Source organism: Podarcis tiliguerta (genome assembly GCF_965153285.1).
Source record: "Podarcis tiliguerta genome assembly, chromosome: 1".
Taxonomy (NCBI): Eukaryota; Metazoa; Chordata; class Lepidosauria; order Squamata; family Lacertidae; genus Podarcis; species Podarcis tiliguerta.
The window spans coordinates 14128573-14150940 of record NC_139534.1 but is presented as its reverse complement, the minus strand read 5'-3'; the positions used below and the strand labels follow the sequence as shown (position 1 = coordinate 14150940).

General features: G+C 41.5%; 1 protein-coding gene across 14 annotated transcripts in view; it reads right to left on the bottom strand.

Annotated features, from left to right (window-relative positions):
• Positions 1–972: 972 nt before the first annotated feature.
• The window catches only part of ANKRD44 (ankyrin repeat domain 44), a 158686-nt gene continuing 137290 nt past the window's right edge, over positions 973–22368 (bottom strand). For 9 of the 14 annotated variants that reach the window (XM_083406986.1, XM_083406979.1, XM_083406984.1 and 6 more), the window contains 9 exons: positions 21453–21570; positions 18701–18917; positions 17739–17826; positions 15748–15831; positions 14808–14953; positions 14402–14484; positions 12118–12200; positions 11640–11731; positions 973–7965 (listed from right to left, as the gene is read on the bottom strand). In XM_083406986.1, coding sequence (XP_083263112.1) covers positions 7697–7965; positions 11640–11731; positions 12118–12200; positions 14402–14484; positions 14808–14953; positions 15748–15831; positions 17739–17826; positions 18701–18917; positions 21453–21570 — 1180 coding nt within the window. In that variant the 3' untranslated portion in view covers positions 973–7696. The remainder of the gene's footprint in view (positions 7966–11639; positions 11732–12117; positions 12201–14401; positions 14485–14807; positions 14954–15747; positions 15832–17738; positions 17827–18700; positions 18918–21452; positions 21571–22368) is intronic. The other 5 variants (XM_083406976.1, XM_083406975.1, XM_083406978.1 and 2 more) reach the window with 1 other exon arrangement.

Here is a 22368-nt window from a genome sequence, read left to right as displayed (position 1 = left end):
GATCTAGCTGCTGTTACACCTGCTTTGCATCTAAGCAATATGCTAGAAACAACTGTGTACAGAAATAAGGAAAAAACCTTAAGAGGGATAACTCCCCTGTTGCAGATCCTACTTGTTACTCCAGTACTATTCATTCTTCACTGTCTGTCTTACTTGGTTTTGGCCCAAATTACCCATCCCATAAACATTTTCAGTCTAACATGTACATAGTTGCCTGCTTTTACACGATTCTGCCAATGAATTAAGATTTTCAGGAGACACTCTGTTCTGCATCCCACTTCCATCCAAGGTTAAATCAATGATTATGAGGAACAGGACATTCTGTAGACCATGAAAACTCCCTTCTTCATTTGGTCCCCTTCAGCTCAGCACGTAAGGACAGTTGTTCTTCTATATGTTTTGGATTTTTAATTAGATTTTGAAAGTTTTCAGATTGCTGGTTTATTATGGAGGGTATGTATTTTATGTAAATCAATATCCTAATTTAGATGTGCTTTTATTATTAATCATTATTAGTTCCATATAACACTGGTTTTATCGTAATGATAGTTCATGCTTCTTAATTATGTTTTTACACATTTTGATTGTGTTTATGTAAAACTCATTTTTATTTATTGTATAGCAGTCTTTAATCCTGGGATTGGATCAGCATTTTCCTGCTTAATTTTATGTGTGCATGTTTATATAAACCTGAAAATATGCAGAAGTACAGTACTTACAAAAAGGACTCAAGCTTTGCCACGATACTCGTACCATTTATTTGTAAAAATATCCATCTGAATCAAGCTACTCAGTTACAACTAACACAGCATTCAGTAGTTGAAAAAGATACTGAACTGTGCCTAGGGTCTAAATTGATCTCTTATACCCATTTTGTGCAACCATGTCGTTTAATTACATAGTTATGTCACAGAAGTTCAGTTTATGTTTAAAAAAAAATAACCAGCAACAAACACACTGAAACCATTCAACAATATTTCATATTGTTTATTACAAACAGTCCTTACAAAATGTAACACTGGCACCAGATTCATATCACCATGGTTTGTAAAGATATATTGCACATGCTAAAAGCATAGAATATGAAGACAAAACTACAAAAAACATTAGATATTGGCTTTTTAAATATTTATATCACTGCATTACAACCATGTATAATTGTATTTTATACACACTCAAGATTGTCACCATTTTAAAACACCCTTCTCAATAACACTAACCTAAGGTTTGCTTTGTGTAATAAGAAAGTGTTTGCAGCACTGCAGAAAGTTATGCACAATTTCTATACAAATTTAGCATATTAATTTCCATGTTTAACACAAGATTTAAAAAAGAAACATTCAAAGAAAGGTTTGAAATGAAAATGTACATGTATTATATTGCTTCAGTATCACTCAAATGAAAGACAAGTCACAAAACATACCAGCATACACAAATATAAAAAGGCACTCTAAAAAGTTTCTTAGATGATAAAAACCCAAACACATTGTCAAGTTTCTGAACAAGAGTAGACAATAAATTGAGTTTAAGCATTTGATTCATAGTTAAGTACAGCAGATGTTTGCTGCGGAAAAGTACCAAAACATAATGTGGTGCCCTTTTAGTAGTGATAAAAACCAAAACCAAACCCTGAGCTAGTTCATCTTACAATTGAAACAATAGAGACCAGCAAGCGGTAAGTGCCATGCATTATAACCCTGCAGTTGAAGTTTCACAAGAATTAAATACTAGTTGTCAACACAGAAATGTGGGCATAGAAGGGGGCGCATGCATTACTACTCACAATCAAGTTCATGCTTCTCAATCATAAACACATTTACTTGAAAGCAAGTCCCACCAATTTCAATGGAACAGAGCGCTTCGCCTCCGACAGATTTAACAAATAAAAAAAACAGATCAAACCTGATCTTACCTATAGTTTAAATACAGTACCTTGTCTGCTACAAAACAGTATTGCCATTTAGATTAGAGACTAGTTAAGAGTGTAATCCGCATCGCACTGAAGTTGATTGCCAGTATCTCGCTTATATTTTTCTTTAAATGGCTGTGGATTGCACTGTTCTTTTACACTTTAATGATACACTATCAAAAATATGGGGTCTAATTTAAAACATTGTCTTTCCAATAGGCTTGGAATTAGCGGTAGGGGAGAAAGGCATCTGGGGTAGAGAAACAGCCCACTGGGATCTCCAAGGCTGGTTCTATACTGATTGCAAAAACGGTAAAAAAAGAAACGTTACGTAGCTCTCAATGGAATTTTACATTGATGCTTTTACATTGCTCTACAGAGCCCTCTGGTGCCCACACGCTTATAACGCATCTTTAATGTTTTAAATCGACCAGCGTAGATTGGTCCCATGCGGAGCTGGAGAAGATGAAACCCCAGAGAACATTGCTGAGCTAGATATAAGGCAGCGTCTAAGGTTCCTAATATGCAGCCAAGACCTAAACACATGAACTTAGAAGCAAGTTCCACTTGGTTGAGGGGGGCTTACTTCCATGTAAGGATGCAGCCGAAAAGGCAATCCTGCAAGCTGCTGTCAGTAAACAATGGGATGGCATCTAGTGCTGCCAGACTTCTGGTTGTGTAAGGGGACTTCTCCTTCCTCTGCTCCCGCTGCACAACCTTAGGATCTGTTCCAGAGGATTGGGATGCCCTCTACAGCAGATCTGGAGGGCACATGGGAGAAGGAGAGGTCTACTCACACAAAGCTGGATTTCACACCTCGATGCTCTAAAGAAGAAATAAAGAAGAGTAAATATTCTATCTGCTGTAAAGCACTCCCACACCCCTGCTCTTTAAACAAGTGATCAGCCTAGAAATAATAAGAAACAGGTGTGGGGTGTCTGCTCAGTTCTACAAAGACACCTCTCATTTTAAGTGCTCCAAGTATCAGTTATTGCTGTTCAGCAATATACTAGAATGGATTTTTTTCCCGGTTATAAAAAGTTACAGTACTGAGAGGGAAAACTCATGGTTTAGATGCTCAGTTTTCCCAGTGCGGCTGACACAGAAAGAAAGAAGGAAACAGGAATCTTTAAAAAAAAGAGTTTTTTGCATTTCGGTTTTAAAGGGTTGGAAATGTTCCGTTTTACAATCACCACCGATCTGATCCATAATAGCTGGGCTAAATACAGTACATTGGATTACTATGATTGGTTGGCTTTCACTGGCACTAAATTATATTTCTGTTCTTCTCAGGCCCTACCCTGACACTGCATATTTTAATTAGGTAATTTCTAAGAGGAGTAAGATTGCTCTAGTACCTATGCGCTAATTTACAGGGAGGCCCAGTATCCCTTTTGTTCTGGAGGGGAAACCTTATTTAATTTTATTTGTTCTTTCTTTATGTGTTTTGTTTGATGGACTAAGTTTGATGCAATATGCTAGACTGATGTGCATTTTTATATCTACTTTGTATTTCTGTATGTATTGAGGCCTATGGCTCTGAGCAGTAAACATTCTTACCACTCGTTAAAAGGGATTTTCAGATATGACATGGAATATTGTTAGTATAATATTAATAATAACAACTTTTTATTTATACCCTGCCCTTCCCCGTTCAGAAAACCGGGCTCAGGGCGGCTAATTTAAACAAATTTAAAACACTTAATTGATGCAACAAAAAACAGCATAAAATACAGTATAAAATGTGAAGAACAATAAATTCAGAATTCAAAAATCAATTTAGGGGGGAAATCCATCCATCCAATAAACATTAGATGATCACCAGGGCTAGCTGGCTAAATTAGTCCCATTTGGGCCAGCGAGGAGACCAGGGGAGAATTAGCTGTGGGATCCCAGAGCGGGTAATCTTCATAAAAAGGGGAGGGAAGGAAGGGGAATAAAAGATCAGGCTAAGTTCAAATTGAAAGCCAGGTGGAATAGCTCTGTCTTACAGGCCCTGTGGAAGGAAGTTAAATCCAGCAGGGCCCTGGTCTCATGGGACAGAGCATTCCACCAGGTCGGAGCCATCACTGAGAAGGCCCTGACCCTGGTGGAGGATCTGACTTCCTTAGGACCCAGGACCTCTAAACTATGAATATTCATGGAGCTTAAGGTCCTCTGCGGGGCATATCAGGAGAGGCAGTCCCGTAAATACGAAGGCCCTAAGTAGGTAATCAGTGGCCTCCCAGTCTATATGATGCTCCTTTATTTTATTCCCTTAACAAAATTTCTTTACCACCCGATTGTGGCAAAACCTCCAAGTTTTTCGCCATGTCTATTACAGGATCTGATGTAGTACAGTCTCAAGTCCTTCCAGACAAAACAGACTAAGATGCATGGTCAGCGTAGACAGAAATTATTAGAGCCCCACATTAGCCTGTTCCCTTTTGGCACAACCTCCCGGTAGTATCACACCTCTACCAGAACTGTTCTGCTCAAAGCAAGCTTGGAAGGTTGTTGTTTTCCATAAAAGCAGAAGCTCTAATTGCTGACTACTTGGTCAGCCTGTGAACTTGCAGGTAGATTATTCCTTGTCGAGCCTAACAGTGGGGGTTATGAATCACCCTGTGTCAGTTTTCTTTGGATGTTAATGGGGACCAGACCTGCAACTGGGGGAGAGCTCTCACACTACACTTCCTACTGCAGAAGCACGTATTAGGGTGGGGAACCTGTGGGCATAAGTGGTTTGTGGCAACATACAGAATGTTCTGGGTGCTGTGGCCCTCGGTACCATCTGGTCCTAGAGAAAGGAAGCCTCTTTTTTTCCTTTAAAGAAAAAAGAAAAAAAGCATACCGTATTTTTGGCTCTATAAGACTCACTTTTTCCCTCCTAAAAAGTAAGGGGAAATGTGTGTGCGTCTTATGGAGCGAATGCAGGCTGCGCAGCTATCCCAGAAGCCAGAACAGCAAGAGGGATCGCTGCTTTTGCTGCGCAGCGATCCCTCTTGCTGTTCTGGCTTCTGAGATTCAGAATATTTTTTTTCTTGTTTTCCTCCTCCCAAAACTAGGTGCGTCTCGTGGTCTGGTGCGTCTTATAGAGCGAAAAACACGGTAAGTTCTCCAGCTAACAAGGTTCTTCAGCTAACTGCACTTTCAGGAATGTGGGCTGGAGAAACAGGTAAGACTTCCAAAGAAGCCAGGAGTTCTTAGGCAGGAGCCTAGGGAGGAGATAAAAGGAAGACAGCTCAAAACCAGGACAAGGACTAAGGCGAGGAAAACATGTCCCCCTTAGTCCTAGCCACTCAACACCCATTTTTCATGCTCTGCACATGCAGCATGAAACCCTCCAGCTTCTGAAGGAATGTGGCATGCAGGAAGAGAAGATGAGGAAAGGCAGGGATGAGTGAAAGAGGGCCAAGGAAAGGAGGTGGTGGAAAATGAGAGGCTGGCTGCTAGCTAGGGATGATGGGAGTTGTAGTCCAAAAACAGCCACAAACCCAAGTTTCCTGATCTGAAGCAACGATGGGGGACCTTTTCCAGACCAAGGGTTACATTCCCCTCTGGGCAACTTCCCGGGGGGGGGGGGTCATATACCTGCAGTGAGGCAAAAGTGGGAGGAGCCAGGAATGCAAATATTACCTTTTAATGGTAGCTTACGTTTCTACACATAGGGTGCAAGTAGGGCCAGCGAATGGTACGGCCCAGGGAGAAGGGATGAGAAGGTGTATCCTGGGGTGAGTCTCAAGGGCAAGATGGAGGCGGTTGCAAGGCCACATATAGTCCCTGGGACTGAGGTTTTCCACCCCAGACCCAAAATATAACTTGTTTTCATGAGGAAAGAGGCAGTCCCCTCCTGGTTCTTTAGTCTTCATTTTGCTATGAGATGTGGAACACCATTTCCTCACAGGGAAAACAAATACACTCTAGACTTTTAAAAATGCAGACCCCTCTAGTCTGGCACCAAATTCTATCGAATCATGCAATATACACCTCCGTTCCCCATGCCATACTGGGCACAAACAGAGCTTTGCTTTCACATTTCACCCAGCTTGCTATAGGAGAACCAAAATACGAAAACAAAAAACTCAGTAGCTAGGCTTGCCTATATGTATAGCTAATAAGACATAATAAAAACTAAAAAAAAAAAAAAGGAACAAACCATGGTCTTTTTTCTGGGCACTTGTTTCATTTCAAATAAATATAAACACATTTAACATTAAAAGTATGAACATTTTCTAGTCTGGAAAAATAAACTGTGATCAACACATCATCCATCAGTTACAAATGTCAAAATGTCTACTAGAAATTTGTGTCTTAAAGTGTACAATACAGCCAAGAAGACTCTTTAATTACATAAAAGACTTTTGTGTGCACGTGTGATTAGAAAAGTTATCTGAATTTTCACTTGCATTATTAAAAAAATAATACATCTTCCCATTTAAGATACTGAAGCCTTTTGGTCCTCGTGGTATAGCTGGTTAGTTCTTTGTATTTTAAGAGTCTCAGTCTTCTTTCCGTACATCTTTCTCAGGCGAGGAACAGGGTCCATTTGACCTAGAAACTTTGGCAGAAGGAGTAGATATTCATAATGCAGATGTTTAATAAGAAAGCTGATGTCAGCAGGCCTTTTTAATATATTGCAATTGCCTTATGTAGTTCCTGATGACTGTTTGGCCTTTTTTTTTTTTTTTACTTCGCCTGTTTTGGTTTTATCTGCTGTGTATAGCTTAAGCACAGTAATAGTAATTAGAGCCAACAGCAACATGACGTAGCCCAGATGTTGCAGAATATTTAAACCAGAAAATGCTCAAGATAAAAAAAATACAACTTATAAACACTAAAGTAAAGGGGGGGGGGGATAATTCATTTTGGCAAACAACAAACATTTAGGTGCATTATAAATGTATAGCTGATTTTTCTCAAACATATCATTGCCTTGACAGCACAGGCAACACATTTCCAGGGATTCTTAACTGCGAAGTGCAAATAGCCAAGCAAGATTGTGCCAAATAATGAAAAAGGAAGGCAAATAATGTTTGCTTTACCGATAATCTCTTTGCTGTGGGTGGATATGTGCAATGACGGAGGCAAGCAAGATTTGGTCCTAAAACTTTCAAATTGCAAATGAAATTGTGGCTGATGTCTTTTAAAAGTGCCTTTTGTGTACTTAAGTGCTCAATACATCTCATGTAGAATTTAGAAGTTTCAATTTCCGTAGAAAGTGGTGATACTGGCAGTGCAGTGCTTGCAAACAACACAGAAACGAAACGGAAAAAACAACCTGTGGCTTTATCTTTGGTTTGTATAACAAAGATATCTAAAAACGAAGACTAGATAACTATATAGGTAATAAAAGTGAAGGGAGGTGGAGAGTTTCTTCCCATGATCTACAAATACTGTACTGGAAAAAAAATGTCTTCATATTTGCAGTATACCCTAGCTAACACCGTGATATGTACAGAACAGTTCCCCTGTTTACTTGTGCTGTCAAAAGGAATAGGGCAGCTTTCGCTTTCTGCATACAATAGGAGGTAGAGACTTCCACAGGAGTCACGAGGACCTATGGAAAGCATGATAGCTGGAAGTAGCAGAACATTAACATGAACGCATTTCAATAAAACCCAGTTTTCTTAAAGGCTCTGTTTAACGGCAACTGTAAGCCTTCCGTTGCCTAACTGTACTCATTCCAGTCAAAAGTGAAGGTCAACTGTAATTCTGGGATTCATTGTCCTTTTTTATTCTTTTTTTTGTTTTTGTTTTTAAAGGAAAATACCAACTTAGATCCAAATGCAACTGAGGGAAAGGGCATCAAAATGTTTCCGAATCAGAATCGTTTTCATTGTATCCATTTTCTGCTCCTACATCGTTACTTAAGGGTTTGCTATAGGAGTCAATGGCACTGCTCACATTTGAGCTATTGCAGAGGTGAGTCCTGCTCAAATTGTCTTTTTTAAAAGAAACGAAGTTGAGAGCCGTCATTGTACTGGAAGGAGAAAAAGGCATCATGGTAGCCAAAATGAGTGCCAGGCAGTCAGCCACGTCTTTGTTAGGAGCGCAAGCCAGGGCTGGCGTATGACCTGGGCACAAATGCAGACAAAGCAATGGTTAGTACTGGGGAACTACGAAAAGAAGACCTGAGCATTCCTCAGATACATCTCCAGATGGGTTGATAGGCTGGAGATGTATGTTTAGTCACAAATCACAGCAGGCAAGGCAGTGTTACACTTTAAAATTAGGCATGCTGGGGACGTACACAATTCACAAAGAGGTTTTAAGCTAATCTCATTACAAGCAATTCATTTTTAATTTTTTTTAAAAAAGAAAACAGCAGGCAACTTACAGCCTCCACGAAAATGAAATAAACACAGGTGAACCAACATTCCACGAGGACAATATAAATTGAAAGCAACTTTAATGCACCAAGACGTATTTAGCCTCAAATATCATGTGAGTAACTCTCATTCTGAGAACAATGACTTTCATTCCAAAGCAACTGCGTAATGTTTTAGAATCATAGAGGCATTTATTTTTATGGGTAAATAATTTCACAAAGTAAGTCGTTTGAGAGGAATGGATGGATGATTAATTCTAGACTATTTACACTGCCATTAAGCTAACAGTATTTTCATTAAGGAAGATTGCGAAACTTATTGAAATACACAGTAAATGTAACATAGGCCCTACCGAAATGAAATACATGGAAGCCACTGTATAAAATCCAAATACAGTGGTGCCCCGCAAGACGAAATTAATTCGTTCTGTGAGTCTTTTCGTTCTACGAGTTTTTTCATCTTGCGAAGCACCAATGTGTATTGACGGTTTCCCATAGGAATGCATTGGCATTTTAAAAAAAAAGGCGCAAGACGTTTCGTCTTGCGAAGCAAGCCCATAGGGAAATCCGTCTTGCGAAGCAACTCAGAAAATGGAAAACCCTTTTGTCTAGCGAGTTTTTCGTCTTGCGAGGCATTCGTCCTGCGGGGTACCACTGTACTTAATCTCAACTAGAGCTGAGTAATTTTAAGCAAAAGGTGATAAGAGCTGGATCTCTTTGTACTCAAGCAGATTATTATTGTGTTATAAAGTGTAGAAACAATACAATAATAAACTGCTTATATACATTGTGAACCAGGCTTTGGTATATGCTGATGAATTCTTCATGAAAATAATTCAACTTTCTAGTTTTTAAACCCTGTGACACAATGGAGAGAGTTTTCTGCCAGCACAAAATATCATCCCTTACAGTTCACAGTTATGCTTGGTGGGCTGTGGACAAGCATCATTTACATGACGAGAATGCTGCACAAGTTTTTAGGGAGCTTGACTGTGGTCCTTCTCCCCACATCAAGACCATATAAAGGTTTTTTAATTAAGCCAATGAATTTAAAATCCCAGGACCAATGGTACATGAACCTCCATAGATTGAGCAAGAATTATCCATTCATACAGGGCAACTATTGGTGCTCTACTTATCTTTTGGGAATGCTCTAAAATACACATTTTTTTGAACACTTTCTGCTCTTAATTAAGGACATTACAAGATATTTATTACCAAAGGAACCTAGTGTTATATTTTTTTAGGTTATCTTAAGGCTCCAGTCAATGTCACCGACTTGGAAGTGGTTGTTAACCTACTTAGGTAAAGGTAAAGGGTCCCCTGACCATTAGGTCAGGTCGTGGCCGACTGTGGGGTTGCGGCACTCATCTCGCTTTATTGGCCAAGGGAGCCGGCGTACAGCTTCCGGGTCATGGCCAGCATGACTAAACCGCTTCTGGCGAACCAGAGCAGCACACAGAAACGCCGTTTACCTTCCTGCCAGAGTGGTACCTATTTATCTACTTGCACTTTGACGTGCTTTCGAACTGCTAGGTTGGCAGGAGCAGGGACCAAGAAATGGGAGCTCACCCCGTCACGGGGATTCAAACCGCCGACCTTTGGATCGGCAAGTCCTAGGCTCTGTGGTTTAACCCACAGAGCCACCCGTGTCAGGTTAACCTGTGTTAACCTACTTACAGCTGCTCAAATGTGCAGCAAATTTGGGGGCGGGGGGGGGAACTGTTTTGTTCATTTTGGTCTGCTATAGGAAAGTATGGAATATGACAATATTATCTAAGCTAATTTATTACAGAAGATTGCCAAATGAGCATGGACTGAATAAGTCTGTTGAAAAATGGATTCTGAGAAGTTTTGGAACAGCAAGCATCATGATAACGTTCAACCACAATCTCCTTTTGCTTTACTACAAAAGACCCCTGCTTGACTGATTCCCTTTATTTTCCTCTTTATTAGTAGGAATACCATCTCATTCTGTGTACAGTGGTGCCTCACAAGACGAAAAGAATCCGTTCCGCGGGTCTTTTCGTCTTGCGGTTTTTTCGTCTTGCGAAGCAAGCCCATTGACGGAGTAGCGCTATTAGCGCTATTGACATTTTAAGGGCTAAAAACGGCTTTTTAACGCTTGGGAGATTAGCGGTTTTGCTGCTAAAATGCTTTTAGCAGCTTAGTGATGCAAAATAAGGGATTTTGGAGCGAAAAAAAAATTCAAAATTTTTCGTCATTTTTCGTCTTGCAAAGCAAGCCCATAGGGAAATTCATCTTGCGAAGCGCCTCTGCAGACGGAAAACCCTTTCGTCTTGCGGGTTTTCCGTCTTGCGAGGCATTCGTCTTGCGGGGCACCACTGTATATCCATTTGTATCTGAATTAGCGTTCGTGTGTGAATATTAGGCAGGTTCAATTTGTAAGAAAACTATATGTTTGTTTTTAAAATATTTACAAAAATATTTGTATGAATATTGAATGAAGATGAGATTAAATTCCAAATTACTGTTATTTGGCCTGCATTTAGTTACCTCATTAATACTGGCCATCTCTAGGTGTTCAAGGATGGGATACAAAAAGTGACCTTAAGTGTGCTCAGAGACTTGCATGTGTCCAGTGAGCATTTAATATTTATATTTTTATGCCAAAACCCCTCACACCATACCTCAAAGGGTTTTGAAACTTCCTTCAAACTTAAAAGTGGTTTGCCATGCAGCACTGGAGGACTTTTGTATAAGAAACCTACATCCAAAACCACCGTGAGCGTGTAGAGTTTATCGCATGGCATTTTGGATCCTGCTCAAGGCGTTTTCAGAATCAGATCGCCATTCATCCAGCAATTTGCTTCAGTGCAAAAAGTTCAAAGCAAAAAGTGATTGGTTGTACAGAATTCAGTCTGACATAATATTATTGAGAGATGGAACTCAAAGGAGGCTTTCAATGAATGGCAGCGCTACTTGAATACTTAAAATCACGTAATATTTTCTGCATCTACATCCACAGGGTGGCAGTAACTTTCTTTGCATACCACATGTGGTCAGAACTGCAGACAGTATGATCTCAGAATGAATAAGGAAACAGTTAAACTGCTGGATCTCTCTGCTTTCCTGAGCATGCTTTGATTAGGCATTTACAGCACAGCACTCTTCAGTCAAAGAAGTTAAAATGTTTTGATGCCTTTTGTGCAACTAGAAGATTCTAATTCTTACTGCGTTAAAGAATGACTGGTAGCCGTCAGTGAGGGCAAAACGAAGCAAAAAAAGGAAAATAAGCTATTGTGTTTTATCTACGCTAAAGCAAAATGTGATGATAAAAATAACTGTTTAACAAAGTCATACTGAACATCTTGTTACAATTAGCATTGTCTAACCTACCGGTGTGTATTTTAGAAACACACACGTGTTGAATAATGATGGATGAGTGTTTTCACTTACCATTTTCATCTACGGCTCGTACACATGCCCCTTTCGCTAGCAACTCCTCAACTACCATCTTCAAGCCATTCTGTGCAGCAATATGAAGAGGTCTAGAAAACATAACATCTAGATTCAAGTAGGCTTGATGCATTTCAAAAGGTCTGTTGGGATATTATGCAGAGCACGCTCACGTGCTTAAAGGAAAGGATACTAGAAATTCTTTTCTGGACAATTTCAACATGTACTTATCATAGAATCTTAAGAGTTGGAAGGGACCCAAGGGTCATCTAGTCCAACCCCCTGCAATGCAGAAATCTCAGCTAAAGCATCCATGACAGATGGCCATCCAACCTCTGCTTAAAAATATCCCCAAAACAAAACCCAAACATGAACGCCATATTTATAGTACACAAAAATATACATTAAGTAGACTTTTAAAAACACTAAATGCCAGTTTGGGTCGACAAAAAATAAAATTTCATTAGTTTATACTTACGTTTGTAATGCATTATTTTTTGCATTGATAAGGCTCTGTTCTTGTATCTTGTCAAGTATCAACAAGGCACATTTTTCATGTCCCTGGAATATATAAATGCATTTATGTCCTTCTCGGTTTAGGAAATGATGAGAATCTGACAGTATTTAATTAAGCCATGACTCAGTATGCACATCCCCCTTTTATGCTATCACAGGTTAGCTTTCTATAATCTGATCCAGGCCAATTTTTAAGGAACGCTATCGGATATGAGCAGACGAGGAGTGAATTGCATACAAAAACTGGGGAAATTTATTAGAATGAGAGCAAGAACACCTGGTGGATCTTTTATCTGTAAGTGTGTGTAATCTCTGAGCAGTGCTAACCTCAAATTAGCACATATGCTAACCACAAGCCTGCTGTTCACTCCCCAACCAAAGTCATGGAACCATATTTTCGGGACATGGTCAAGTTGCAACCATTTTATGTTTTTCTCCCGGCAAAAAACTGTGCCACCAGCTTGACGTGGCGACAGAGCTGCCCTCAGCACCCCAGGGGATTCCCCCCTAATTTGCAACAGTGTCAGGGGGACAATGCTACCTCCAGTTTCATTCCAATTGGTTTTTTCCATTGCAAAGTAGGAAGAAAGCCACTGGGCTGCTGATACCAGCTCTGCCACTGTGTCAAGTTGAAACAAAGCTTTTATCTGAGAATAAATCTGAGAAAGAAAGTACCGTATTTTTCACTCTATAGTACCATATTTTTTCGCTCTATAAGACGCACCAGGCCACAAGACGCACCTAGTTTTGGGAGGAGGAAAACAAGAAAAAAAATATTCTGAATCTCAGAAGCCAGAACAGCGAGAGGGATCGCTGTGCAGTGAAAGCAGCAATCCCTCTTGCTGTTCTGGCTTCTGGGATAGCTGCGCAGCCTGCATTCGCTCCATAAGACGCACACACATTTCCCCTTACTTTTTAGGAGGGAAAAAGTGAGTCTTATAGAGCAAAAAATACGGTACCGTAGATTCCGGCGTATTAGGCGACTGGGTGTATAAGACAACCCCCAACTTTTGCTGCTCAGTTTTAGAGTTTGAGAGTTTGAGCGCCGCCAGGGGCAGAGTGCGCACTCCTCTGCCGTTGCTGCAGCAGCCCGAGGCGAGGCGTCTGGTGAGGGAGTGCCGCGCTCGGAAGGACTTTCCGTGTCCCCTTCTGCGGGGAGGGAGGAGGAGTGACGGCAGAAGGAGCACCTGTGCTCACCGGCTCCCTCTCCTCCTTTCCAACGCGTATACCCGGCGTATAAGATGACCCCCGACTTTTAGGGTGATTTTCCAGGGATAAAAAGTCGTCTTGTACGCCAGAACATACGGTAAATATCCTCTGCCACTCCATATACAATGGTGAGCCCCAATATACTGAAAAAAATAAATATGAGTATATTTTATCCAACCTGTGATGATTATTCCACTTTCAGCCTACTCCCCAAAATGAAAAAACAACAACTATGAGCAGAATCCTTCAGCCCAGTTTATCCTCTGCCCTTTGGTGTTCCCACTAGCAAATAGTAAAAGTCAACAATAAAATGCAATTTCTCTTCAGTTTATCTCAAAATGCACCAAAAATAAAGAGTAATGATTTTGGAGTAGTGTTGTTTTAGGCTTATTTGTTTGCACTTCTGATCTCCTCACCCACCTACTCACTGATTGATTTTCCATAACCCTCCTTCGTAAGACAGTACTAGTTTTCAAAATTATTCCCAGCGTTCAGAAGATATACTGGCTAAGTTTAGTATTTGGTTGGTTCACAGAGATTTGCAAAAAGCTTTAGGAAGAAACTATCTACACAATCAGTGGGGGTACACCACCCTTGTTTTTATGGTGTTGGGTTGTTTTAAAATTGTTTTTCATGTTGTAACCCACTCTAGGCCTTATGGTGAAGGGCAGGCAACAAACAAAGAAACTACTTTTTATGATGTCTCCATTGCACACGCAGCCCAATTCACGTGGTAAATCTGGGTTTGCGCAAGGATTTCCATATGTGCAATGCAACTTCCACTCCATTTCCTCTCCCCTCCCCACCTGTCACCCCAAAATTCGCTCTGGACAGTCGGGGAGGGGGAATTCAGGGTGGGGGTGCACAGGGAGAGAAGAAAGAGGGGAACTTTGTAATCAAAAGTCCATGCGTGAACAGGATGATTTTACTGAGTACCAAGTGCCTCTGATACAAGTATCATTATTTTGTCACACTTTTAATAATGTTTTCTACACACATGCACACACACAAACACACACAAATTCTTTTAAACATACTTTACTGCTAGCCAAGTGCAAGGATGTATTCGAGTTCTTATCTTTCAAAGTTAGATCAGCCTTCGCGCTGTTCACCAAAAAATCTAAGATACAGGGAAAAAACAGACCACACAATTACTCTCAGACAGTTAAATTACCTTCAATCTCTGTTCAGAGAATATCCCATTTCCTAGTGTGCTCCTTGCATTTCCTAAAACTAACGAGACTCTAGTCCTGTACACCCTAATGAAAGTCTTGGCAAAGTAGTGTTTTGAAGTGAAATCTGGAGTGTCTGCCGGTGACATAAGCAGCAGCAGCAGCAGCGCTGTACGAAGATGGCTTTTTCTTGCTAAACACGCATACAGAATATCTGTAGACCTGTACAAAGGTATTCATTCTCATCAGTTCCCAGCAGCCAGGTACTTACCTACAGCACCTACGTGTCCTTTTTCAGCAGCCATCGTAAGTGGTGTTTTCCCTGAATTATCCGCAGCGTTTACTTGTGCATTGTGGCTTAAGAGAAGCTGCAAGCATTCTACATGGTCCGCGAAGGCTGCTGCGTGAAGTGGTGTTCTAAGAAGAAATAACACCTTTTTTTAGACACTAGAGAATCTCTTACTAGCATTATTACCTACCTTACTTTTCCATGTATAAGACTAGGTTTTTTTACTTTAAAATAAGGTTAAAAATCTGGGGGTGTCTTATACACAGATAGTGCATATGCCCGTTTTCTAAATTTGGGGTCCCCAAAAGTAGGCGGCTTCTTATACATGGGGGCATCTTATACACAGAAAAATACGGTAGTTCTATTCCACTGTTTAGTCCAAGCTTACAACTTTTCAAAACAATGAACCCAATAATTCAACATTAAAGGGGGTGGGATGGCAGGCTGCTACTCGGATGAGAACATTGTTTTGTGGATGGCACAAGAAACATGCACACATGGGATGCATCAAGTCCACTTTGATTTGTCCCATGATTTCAAGTAATGAGTTCAAGAAGGTTTTTTTGTTTGTTTGTTTTCTTCCACCGCTTTATCCGGAAAATCCCGTGGTTTACTGCTGAATCAAAACAAGTATCAATTGGGTTTTCTGTAGATTGAAGTGTCCCCCCCCCCCCATTTCAGCAGGAAACAGCTGGCTATCACAGGGTAAGTGACAGGACAAAAACAAACAAACCCACTCTCAGTCCCTTGACTTGAAATCACGGGACCAAAGAAAGTATGGTTGGGCCTAAGTCTTATCTTAGAGAACTGAGAAATCTGTAAGCCCTGATTCTTTTCAGGGGACCATCAATCATGTATTTTGAACATATCGTAATGGGTTCAATGAAAACAAACACACAATCATTATCCGAGCAGTCCTTACCTTCCTTTGTCATCTTTACAATTGACAATGCCAACACCAATGGTCCCAATGAGTAGCGACGCACAATTTTCATGATCATTGATTCTATTGAGAAAACAGGTTTGCAAATTGGAACTCTCTTTTAATAAATCATTCGTTTCACAAACATACATCCTTTCCCCCTGGTTGTACTTCTGACTCAACAAAGCCTAGGCAACAAGTCTACATCAAGGGCTACTGTCAATGTCAGAGGCTGTATGCTTCCTATGCTGTAGCACTCAGTTCCTGCATAGAAAAATATGCATAGAGGAGGGGGTTTGCACCTGCAGATATAAACTGTACCTGAAAAGCTCTTCCACAAGTTATGACGAATGCGTATAGGGGGCCAGCAAAGATATGTGGGCACAGTCATTTTTTATGTGCTCCCTGTGTATAGCTCTGACACACAGCTGAGGATTCACATTCAGTAAAAACTCTGGCAGGAATCTGACTAAAGTGCTTTTCTTCTCCTGATGAATTAGAAGCTAGTTTTATATGAACTTGAATAAGATGTAGTGTTCAAATGTCATTCTTTATTCCTAAGCTTCTCAGTGCAAGTAAAGATTTTAAGCAATATTAATACTGCCATTTCTGATGGGTAAAGTAAAGGTAAAGCGACCCCTGACCATTGGGTCCAGTCGTGGCCGACTCTGGGGTTGCGGCGCTCATCTTGCTTTATTGGCCGAGGGAGCCGGCGTACAGCTTCCGGGTCATGCAGCCAGCATGGCTAAGCCACTTCTGGCAAACCAGAGCAGCGAACGGAAATGCCGTTTACCTTCCCGCTGGAAGTACCTATTTATCTACTTGCACTTTGATGTGCTTTCAAACTGCTAGGTTGGCAGGAGCAGGGACTGAGCAATGGGAGCTCACCCCATCGCGGGGATTCGAACCGCCGACCTTCTGATCGGCAAGTCCTAGGCTCTGTGGTTTAACCCACAGCGCCACCCGCGTAATTTCAGTGGGTTTTTGTCATGGGTAAATATGTATAGGATTGCAGTCATGGCGTTTGACTTTTCTTGGTACTTCACAACAAGAGATGTTAGTTCCTTCTAGTTAATAAAAAATAGACACTGTCCACATTCACATTTCCCACTAAACCATAGTTTAGTGTGGTATGTACAAACTAGAATTCTGGTCAGTTTTGAAACATGCTAACTTCAAACCACTGGCCATGAAGCTGGCTTGTTTAAACTGAACCTAATTAGGGTAAACCACAACCCCCAGTTCAGATGCAGCAACAAGCTGATTTTAAAGGAAACAGAAAGTAAATTTTTCCAAAGTTCTCCTTCCAGCTACATGGGAGAAAGAAGGGTGGCGAAGAGGATGCAGGCCTGAGGCTCATTCTAGAGCCCATGCAAGCCGCACTAAGTTTAGTGTGACAAGTTAACATGGCCAGTGTGGGGAGGTAGCGGTAATGTTATCCAACACATCCCCGCCAAAAGTAAAATTACTGGTTCTACAGAGGGCTTTATGCTATTTCTATTTAAAAGATCAGAGCACAATGTGAAATCTAGGAACATAGCATGTAACAGAAAAGCCGACAATCAAATCCAAAAATTATGGTGGTGCGTTCTCAAATACGAACACTATAATCATTTCTAGATTATATTTATTGACGTGACAGAGTGAAGAGTTCATAACACAATAATTGACAAGCAGGGGAATTAGGCAGGGCTGTGACATTCTGTAACCTTTATTCCTTTTGTCCTTAGAGTGACTAAACCCGCATTTATGAATTTGCCCTAATTTTAGTTAACAGTTCAAATGCCTTGAGGTTATTATGTGACAAGTGTACATTCCTACACCAAATTATTTGAGAAGGGGAGCATTTTAACACCAGACAGATATATGTATTTTTGGACGTGATCCAAGAATATCGTCTCTAGAAATTTTCTGCTGCTGTGTCCCTAGTTTAGCTTGACCTTCCGTTAAAGCCACAAGAAGTGAGATCTGATGCAGCCGTTTCTACTTACACAGCACAGTGCAATGGGGAGAAAGGGTTCCCGATAAAGTTGCGGAAAGGTTTCTGTTCCAACAGTACCTCTATACAGCCTTCATTACCTGTAAGAAATTGGGTGATTTCATGTTACAAAAGCGCTTCAGGATTGCTTGCAACTGAAATAGCTTATATAACGCAAATTAGCACTTCAGCATACAGTCATAACTTGGTTTTCAAATTTAATCCGTTATGGGAGTCCGTTTGGCTCCCGGAACAGTTCGAAAACCAAGGTGAGGCTTCCAATTGGCTGCAGAAGCGTCCTGCAGCCAATCAGAAGCCGTGGAAGCTGCGCCGGACGTTCGGCTTCTGAAAATCATTCGAAAACCGGAACAAGCACTTACAGTTTTCGATCAGGAGCCGAAACATTTGAGTTCAAAGGTGTTCGGCTTCCGAGGTTCCACTGTACTAAGGTGCCTCATACAGAGTCAAACTGCTGGTTCATCTACCTGTATTCAGATTGGAATACAGCTATCGCTTTGATTATGTTCTCTGAATTTTCTGATGAAGCCTTGGTTCAAAAGATGCACATAAAAGTGCATGCATTTGCATTGTGAAACATGTAAAAATGTGTGTGTTAGGGGAATGAATGACCGGATATAAGTGCAAGTTTTGGTGTTTTTGAAAAAATAGAAATACCTTTTAACATAGAATTGTTCAACCCCCTGCAATGCAGGAATAGCAAAGAGACAGAATGGAGATATGATTGAGTACACGCTCAAGTGACACGGAACAAGCTGCTCCATCCCTCCTTAATTCTGCTTTGGGTTGTGATTATTAGAATGTGGTGCCTGGCATTTATTCACACTTGCAGTCTCACACCTACATGCTTGCCTGACTGCTCTTCTGAGAGTTTAGAAAAGTCTACAATCCTGGCTTCAACTTTACTTTGAACTCCACACCAACCTGAACATAGTACGCTGGGGGGGGGGGACTTACCATTATAAGAAGCCCAGTGCAAAGGTGTATAACTCTGATTATCTTTAAAATTGTAGTCCCCTTCTGAAAGCGCCAACTGCAACAATTCACTCAGCCATGTGGCATGACCACGAGCTGCTGCGTAATGTAGAGGTGTCCTGCCTCTGGCGTCCTTACACATGATCAATGCTTCTTGTTCCAACAGCATTTGAACACACTCCTCATGCCCTGTCATAATCTGATTTAAAACACACATGCATAAATATGTGGTGGGGGAGGACATTCAGAAGAGAACTGGATGGGGATATGTAAGAAAAACATTTTAAATTGGTGTTTGACACAGTTAAGGGGGCAACTTCGTGAAGATTGTGCTCCTGAAGTGAAATCATGAGGGAAACGAAATGAGAATGATGGAGAGGTTGCAAACAACTTGCTTTCATATGTGGTGGGAAGAGTCCAGTGGTGGGTGAGCTACAGGGGCAGGCCAGAAATCACAGCAAAAATGCATCAATTACTCACAGAGACCCTTAAACATAGTCCCACTTAGTATGTTTCAAAGATGTAACAAATCAATTTTGTCCAAGAAGTAGTGGCAACATGGTTAGAAATGGCTAATGTGATATGTATTGATGGCCATCGCATGCAATCCAGTTCTATATTCCTGTTCCATTGTCACACATCATTTAAGAAAATTAATTTAAAAATAAAAGGAAAGATCCATCATTGCATACACAAATAAGCCACCTGTTGCCAATTTGTTTCACATGCATGGAAAACATGGCTTTCGGCTTTTAAGGATACTACTGCCTGACTTAAAGAGCTCAATGCAAAAGAAAGCACCATGTCTGCATTTCTGAAAAATGATATCCCTGGCTTCTTTATAGTGTTGTTTATAAGAATACACCCACACTTTACACGAATTATGTGGCCAGTGAAGTTACCACTTCACTTGCCTAAATGAATTAAATTGGTAGCATCAGCAGCCACACCACATGGTGACTCAACACAGATCACTGTGGTTACCACCTCAGAGAGTGGCGACCACCTCAAACAAGAGTTTACAACACAACAAGAATGTTGAGGGTAATGCATATAAAACATTTCTTAGGGACAGGAAATGCTGGGACCGTGTTCCACAGTGTCAGCACCAAAAGAGCAAGCCCCCCAAGCCCACTTCTCAAGAGCATACTGTTACATGTACACATACTGGGCGGGATTCAACTAACATATCCTGCTAATGGAAGTACCGTATTTTTTGCTCTATAGGGCGCGCCGGCCCATAGGGCGCACCTAGTTTGGGGGGGGGATAAAGAAAAAAAATTATCCCCCCCCCCAGGTGTGGGGCTGGGGCGAGGGAAGCCCGAGCTTCCCCCGACCCCAGCCCCCAGAACAGGCTGCAATTCGCAAGCCTTGGGAGCCTGGCGGGAACCCCCGCTGGGCTCCCAAGGATTGCGGATATCTGTCCAAAGCCCTGGGTGCGCTGCAAAGCGCTCCCTGGGCTTCGGGAAGCAGGCTGCTATCCGCAAGCCTTGGGAGCCTGGCAGGAACTCCCGCCGGGTTCCCAAGGCTTGTGGATAGCTTCCTGAAGCCTGGAGAGCGAGAGGGGTCGGTGCGCACCGACCCCTCTCGCTCTCCAGGCTTCAGCGAAAGCCTGCATTCGCTCCATAGGACGCACACACATTTCCTCTTCATTTTTGGAGGGGGAAAAGTGCATCCTATAGAGCGAAAAATACGGTATGCGCAATGGGACTCTCGTTCTTGCCTCCCCTGAGCCATTCACTCCCCCAAAATGGCTTGGGGGGCTCAGGGTAACCTTGAGAACAGCATACAGAGGGAAAGAGGGAGGACAATTCCATCTGGCATGCTGAAAAGCTTGTGCTGATGCACAATTGCCATGGCGCTATGTTGAATTCCTCCCATGGTTTTTGTTACCTTTTATTCTCTCCTCCGGTTAAAAATGTTGAAGCTTTTAATTGTCAGCAATTTAAACACACACACACACACACACACACACACACACCTTTCAATATAAAACATGACTTGTGGAGTTAGTTTTTTTTTTTAAGAAGAAGAAAAGTTCATTTTACTACATATATTCCATATCCCTGATTGTTTGTTTTTTCCCCTTAACATGGCAATTCTCTTTTAAATAATTGCCTTTTTTTTATTAGAACATAAAAGTTGCTTGGCTGAACTGGACCCAGATGCATCTGGAAGATCAGGAATGAGGAACCTATTGTTCTCTAGATGTTGGTACTCTAGATGTTGGGGTGATGGGGGCTGATTCAACAACATTTATACAGTGGTGCCCCGCAAGACGAATGCCTCGCAAGACGGAAAACCCGCTAGACGAAAGGGTTTTCCATTTTTCAATGCACTTCGCAGGACGAATTTCCCTATGGGCTTGCTTTGCAAGACGAAAATGTCTTGCAAGTCTTGAGATTTTTTTCCGCTCCCCACCCCCTTTTTCTAAGGCACTAAGCTGCTAATAGCCTTTTAGCAGCTAATCCGCTAATCCCTTAAGCCTTTAATAGCCGCTAATAGCCGCTAATAGCGCTAATCCACTAAGCCGCTAATAGGGTTGCTTTGCAAGACGAAAAAACCGCTAGACGAAGAGACTCGCAGAATGAATTAATTTCGTCTTGCGAGGCACCACTGTACTTTGTTTTGGTAGTCTGTACTCATGTTGAATACTATTATGTATGTTTCAGGCAGAATTTCAAAAGGCATGCAGCAGACACATAGGACAAAATGTTCTAAAATCAGCAGTTACCCCTCGATGTAAAGCAGTGCATCCCAAGGAATCAGCTGCATCCACTGATGCTTCTTTTTCAAGTAACAAGGCGACGGCATCTATGTGCCCATAAGCCACAGCTAGCATCAAGGGAGTTCTAAGAAATGAGAGACAACAGCAGTTTTAATCTTACTTCTGTGGGGTTTTTTTATTCATGCTACCCAAAAGGACCTGCCATTTTCACCAGACTTTTTAATGATGCTCCCTCTTTCCAACATTATTATTGCATCACATACTTGCTACACATAATTCCAGATATCCGATCCACAGATCTTTCTAAATTGAGCAGCTAGTGTAGCCTTCCACAGACTACAATCCCCATCATTCCTGGCCTCGTTGCCTGGGGCTAATAGGTACTGAAGACCAACAACACAGAGAGCCATCGTATTGGGTTACCCCTGCATGGTGTGGTGGTTAAGAGCGGTGGACTTGTAATCTGGTGAACCGGGTTCGCGTCTCCGCTCCTCCACATGCAGCTGCTGGGTGACCTTGGGCTAATCACACTTCCCTGAAGTCTCTCAGCCCCACTCACCTCACAGAGTGTTTGTTGTGGGGGAGGAAGGGAAAGGAGAATGTTAGCCGCTTTGAGACTCCCTAGGGTAGTGATAAAGCGGGATATCAAATCCAAACTCTCCAAACTCTAATATGAATCAGAGTCTGTTTATTCAATCAGGAAAACCAAGTGGTGAAGGTATTTCTACACTGCAACAATTTCAGAGTTTTACTGATGTTGTCCCATGGGGGTGTGGGGGAAGAGAGAGAAACAGGCTAAACCCTTTCTCCCTGGCATGTTATATTTCCAAGTGCCAGGGGTTTTTTTCTTTCTCTTTCTTTTCGCAGGGCAACATTTTCACATAAATTTCCCACCGAGCCAGAGACTAAAAGTAGCACATTT